General features: G+C 42.1%; 1 protein-coding gene across 1 annotated transcript in view; it reads right to left on the bottom strand.

Annotated features, from left to right (window-relative positions):
* PDPK1 (3-phosphoinositide dependent protein kinase 1) overlaps positions 1-5,781 on the bottom strand; it is a 30,094-nt gene extending 24,313 nt beyond the window's left edge. The window contains exon 1 of the mRNA XM_026053852.1: positions 5,737-5,781. Within this exon, the coding sequence (XP_025909637.1) occupies positions 5,737-5,760 (24 nt within the window). The 5' untranslated portion in view covers positions 5,761-5,781. The remainder of the gene's footprint in view (positions 1-5,736) is intronic.
* Between the last annotated feature and the right edge of the window lie 219 nt (positions 5,782-6,000).

A 6,000-nucleotide genomic window follows, 5' to 3' on the forward strand; every position in this document is an offset into this window, starting at 1 on the left:
CATATTAATTATATAAAAAGGAGGTTTTATTTGATTAAGCTGACTGTCATGACAACTGTCAGATTAAACAAGTCTGGGCTGTGACCCACCAGAACAGCGACGCTCACCTTCACACACAGTGTCAATGTCTCAACTGAAACTACTCAAACATACCAAAGATAAGCATGTAATGAAGTGCTATCACTGTAGAAACCTGGTCCATTTTTTTTCAAAATATCTTGATTAAAAAAAAAAAAAAAAAAAATCTGCCCTCTGAGAACAATGCCCTAGAATTACTTTTCAAGATAAAATATTATGAGTATTAATAAAAGTAGCAAGCCTGGAGCAGACAGTTCTTCTAAGTCACTGATCTACCTCAACTGCCTGTGAACTCTGATAGTAGAAAGTAGAGGTACAGGAAAAAAGTTACCAAGGTGATATAGTCTCCTCAATATACTAACCTTCCTGATTAAATTTTAAAAAGTTACAGTATCAGAGGCAAGGCAGAGAACACTTGCAATTACTGTATATTATGAAAAAATATCTCAATATATAATAACATATATTGTGTGTATATATATATAATACACATGACAATATATAATCCTTAGCTGAACCTGAAATAACACCACACCGCATTATTGTTCATTGTTCAGAAAAAAATGTTCAGAAAATTGTCCAGAAAAAAAGTTAACTGGGTCTTTGCTTTACTGTAGGGAACAAATAAACAGTTAAAAGCTTTTATTAAGCAGTTGTATCTCATGTCTGAAATTCAGTCTTAGAAGACATCATAGAATCATAAAAGTTGGAAGGGATCTTTGGACAGCATCTAGTTCAAACACCCTATACACGCAGAGTCACCAAGAATATGCTACACAGGGTTGCATCCAAGTGGGTTTTGAAAAGCTCTAGAGAAGGAGATTCCACAACCTCTCTTGGCAACCTATGCCAGTACTTTGACACTCTCACTGTCAAGAATTTTTTCCTTAAGTTCCTGTGGAACTTTTGATGCTTCAGTTTGTGGCTATATCCTCTCGTCCTGTCACTAGCCACTACTCTCATCTACCCATTCCTCTAAAAGTACTCCACAAGATTAATTTTGAAGGGATGTTCCAAATCTGCTTAAGCTTCTTGGATGTATGCTCTCAAAAAATTCACGGGGTGCAAAGGAATAGTTTTAAGTTTAGGACAACATACTGTATTTTCATAAACAAATCTCAAAAAACCCTCACCTCTGACTTTCATTTCCTTAAGAATCAATCTGATGATATACCACCAACCTTTYACTTTCTAATGCAAATACATAATGCAATATATCTGTAAGCAGGTAATGAGGAAATCAGATTCATATAACAGCAGCAGTGTAACTCATGGAAGGGAAAATTCTGAAGTACAGAGAATACTCCTACTACTATATATAATATATATATGCTTGGTATTTCCTGTAACTAATTTCCAGGATTCTAATTCCTAGTTCAGGTAAGGATTAAAGCTAGTGAAGGTATTTGTTAAGAGGGTGACTGATTGGTATGTGCTGGTTCTCACCTCCTCTACAGCTAAGCAAAGCATTTTGGTTCCAAGCACCTTCAGAGATAGGTGCACCCCCCAATCCTCAAAACATATCTGAAACAGGAAACCACAAAATTCTCTAAGCACCTAAAGTCAGCCTATATCTCTAATAGCTATGTATGTAAAGAAACCATTGAGAATTCATTTCATACTAACAGATTCTAGCCAGCTCATAGAAAAACAAAAGCCATCTAGATCACATCCTACATATTAAGTATCTGATGAAGCACACATATTAAACACATGTGGTACAGCATGGACTGGGGTTTATGCTAATAAAGGCTAAAGAATTCCTATCCTCAATCTAGGATCCTTAGCATCACTAGTAGGATAAGACTTAAGAGGTAAAGAGTAGAGTTTTGGATCAGGAGTGGATAAACAACCATTACAGAGGCAGCAGTAAAAAGACTGGAGAGTAAAAGAGAGGATTGTAAATTAAGTTCTTGCAGGATTACTAAAGAACTGAGCATCAAATGTAATACTTTCAGAAAAATGTGCTAATCAAGTTATGTCCTGCAACTTTCCACCGTGAAGTGTTATAGAATATTTGCCAGGTGATTTATATATAACTTATCTTATAAAGTGGACAGTCTCAATTTCAGTATTTCATGTAACAAACCATCTTATTTCTTAGAGCGTTATTGATTAGATTCCATAAGGTCTGAAAAATTAGATTCTGTATCAAACAACTATTTTTTTCCCCCCATGCTATGCCTTGCAATACTACATATAGGCCTTTCATGCACCTTTGTAACTTTTGATAAGCTTTCCTGCAAATAAGGGAGGGGACAAAGAAGAAAACTCAGTTCCTTCCCTTTTCTTGCTCCTTTATCATGTACACATGACATAGCTTCACTACCAGCAAGATAAAGGTTTTCCTACTTGCAGTATCAAACCCAGTAACTACTTGGCTGCACAAAAACTCTTCAAAAAGCTCTAATATGAGAAATTTACAAAGATTTTATCTTCTAAATATAACATTTTAAAAATCTGCGTTTTTTTCGAATGCTAGAAATGTGCTAATTCTACATACAGGCTTCTTAGAAAAACTGTAGATAAGCTTCAAATTTAGCATTGAAAACTAAAAGCTTACAAGAATATTTCCTGGCTTTATGGAGTAAATGTTATTTTTATTACTTTGCCAGCCATACCAAATTCTTCAGTCTAACAAAGCAACCACACTTTTAGTTTCATGCCTTCTGTACTAAGATCCCTGCAAACACTTCATCAGTCGGCATCCCCTTCTGATTTGATCCTGCAATGTTACCTTTCACCTTTCCTACTGATCTCTTTGAGAGAAGTGAATCATCCTCTGAAAGCCTGCAGGGTGTCACAGGAGGTCCAGCACAGCAAGAGCTACATGAAATAGATATCACTTCTAATACTGTAAGTAATAACTCAATTATCCAAAGAATAATTTGTTTTAAAAAAGCCAACTCACAGCACTCAGCAGAAATTTGCCATTACGTTCAGATAATTCTCTGCCTGTTTTCTTTTGACTAGCTATTAGTACTTCCCATGTTAGAAATACTAGCATATATAAAACTGCTTGTTAAGCTTCTTACACTTCTTTTGAGCACTGTCTTCAACTCTTGACATCTGCATCATTTACTGTTTTCTGTTATTTGAGTCTGTTTTAGTAAGAAATTAAAGAAAAAATACCAGTTAAAGCTTATGCATAAATGATGAAACTAGTCTCAACCTTCTGTTGAAAAGTTAAGGGCAGAGAATTTGAAGTAAACAGGTATATAGGGGAAAAAAAACAGAGACAGAGTAAGTTTTGTATCTACACTAGAAGAAGGCTATGGTAAGACATTGGTGCGTAATTGTTTGTAGGCTAAAACTTTCAGACAAGCTTTTGAGGTTATATTTTTTTCCCTCTCCAGATCTTTCAAGAGCCATAAATTATATTAGCTACATAGGCAGCAATAGCATGTGTATATATACATGCATATATATAAATGCAGCATTTTTGTTCAGACATACCCATGACTATACTACAGATTTCATCAACACAGAAATACTAGTAGAATGGGACATGTCTTAATAATCGCTAGAATACCTAAACTTTCTATTGAAGACGTGTAAGCTGAAGATCTAATGAATATTTTTCCTACTGTTCACTTGAAGAAAACTTTTTTTTAATATTAGTGAGATCCAAAACTCTCATAATTAGCAGCAAATAATTAAGACACATTGATACCTGCAACCAAAGTAGGACTAAGCTGCTTCCTTGCTAAAAAATGGAGTTCTCAAACTTCATACCACATCCTCAGAGAGCAGCAGAATGATCTAGGTAATTCCCCACAACACACATGCATTCACACCCAAAAAGCAGTTATTTCAGCAAAGGAAATCCTGAAATATTCTGTTCAAACCTGCACTTTAATTTCCTCTCTGGATCTTTTGGATTTCTAGCAAAATAATCACACAACTCACTACTACAAATGTTGCTGCTTTCACCACTCAGACATTAACAGCATCCCATACGATACAATCCGAGTTACAAAAGCTTAGCTGAATCAAGCCATCTCTGTCCACTAATATGTCAGTGCACTTGTGAGAACAGAGAAATTGTAAATAATACAGAAAAACAAGTTACCCTACATATTTTTTTCCCTTTTTGTAGAAGTGATGGTTAACTCTCTTCTCTATCCATCTCTCTCTACACATATCTTTTGCAGAGAGGAACTGACCTGATGTGGAAAAAGAACAGAAATGACAGTGTTCAGAAAGAAAATCCTAGAAAGATAAGCAATGAACAAGAACAGAAACATAAAGTAACACATGCCTGTGTTTGGAAGTGTCTATGAGAGAAGACATCTATGATACATAGAAATAGCTATGTGGAGCTCTACAGAGTGGCAAGAAAGCAAAACTGATTTCTTTCATAACCAGACAACACTTTATTTCATAATCCTCGATGCAATATCTCATATCCTCTGCTGTAGGGCTATATTAACTGTCATTTCTATTTCTGGTCAACAAACATAAACATTTATAACTCCTGGATTGGGGGGGGTGGGAGGAGAGCGCACTCTATGAGGAGGACAGAATGCAGTGAAACAGGACCTCGAGAATCAGTGGAACATCACCACAGTCTCCATGTAGAAGACTCTCCTTGGCCAGTATCAGTTTACAAAAGAAAAGCTGAAGTGCTGCAAGGCGAACCTGGCATTTTACAAGAAGGGATAAAAAAAAAAGTGATAGAAATAAAAACAACAAGCCCCCCCACACACACCCCAAACACACACACACAGAAACTCAAATGCACAACACATACGCAGGGATAAGGAATGTTTCACTGCCAGCTGGCCAACTGACATCACTGAATGCTGATAAAAGGCACCTTTTTCATAATGGAATTTCTACTTCAACTAAAAAGCATGGTCTGCTGCACAAGTTAATCAGAGTATTTCCACCTCTGTGTGCCAGCAACCTTCCTGTCCTGCATAACCCAGCCAGCAGAAAACACACGAGTTTCCCACCTTGGATGTGGACAGCTCTGGCTGAAAGCGGCCAGAGCAGCTTTCCGGGGTCGCTGAGCAAACCGACCGGTGGCTTCCCTGGACAACATAAGGCCTCAGGGTAAGGAGGACGGGGCGAAGAGGAGGTGACCCGGGAGAGGCCGGCAGAGCTGCGCACCCGGAACTGCGTGCCGCCTGCGCAAAGGGCCGCGGGGCGCCTACCCGGGCCCGCTCCGCTCCCACCCTCCGGTGGAGTGTGCTCAAATCTCGCCGCCGCAACGGGCGCCACCGGTGCCAGGCGATCGGCGGAAGTAAGGCCGGGAGAGGCAGTGCCCGCCGGCCCCGCGGCGAGCGGGCGGCACCGACTCCTCGAGACCTCAGCGCGGCGCGGGCCCTAATCCACCGGTGCCAGGCGATCGGCGGAAGTAAGGCCGGGAGAGGCAGTGCCCGCCGGCCCCGCGGCGAGCGGGCGGCACCGACTCCTCGAGACCTCAGCGCGGCGCGGGCCCTAATCGCGGCGCGGGCCCTAATCGCAGTGCGCAAAGTGCGGGGGGGGGGGGGGGGGGGGGGGGGGGGGGGGGGGGGGGGGGGGGGGGGGGGGAAGGGGGCGACGGCGACCCCTCACAGTCGTTCGTTCGTCCGCCCGCCCGCGCCGGACCAGGCCTCGCGTCACCTCCCCTTGGCGCGGGCCGCGGCCGCTCGCGGTGCCAGCCGCACTCACCAGGGGGCTGCTGGTGCTGGCCATGAGCCCCGCCCGGCCGGAACGGTCTCTTCTCCCCTCGCCCTTTAAGCGCAGAGCGCACGGCCGCCGCGCCCGAGCCAATGGGACACCCGCATCCTCCGCCCGTGACGTCACCCACAACAATGCCCCCCCGACATGGGCGGAACTTCCGTGCACCTCGCCCTCTCACTGCTGTTGGCAGCTGCCACTCAAGTGCGGCCCAGACGGAGGGCCTGCTACATCACACTCTACTTCCTCAGTAGC

This window comes from Nothoprocta perdicaria, unplaced genomic scaffold, assembly GCF_003342845.1.
Source record: "Nothoprocta perdicaria isolate Ctin4 unplaced genomic scaffold, notPer1 scaffold_12, whole genome shotgun sequence".
Lineage (NCBI taxonomy): Eukaryota > Metazoa > Chordata > Aves > Tinamiformes > Tinamidae > Nothoprocta > Nothoprocta perdicaria.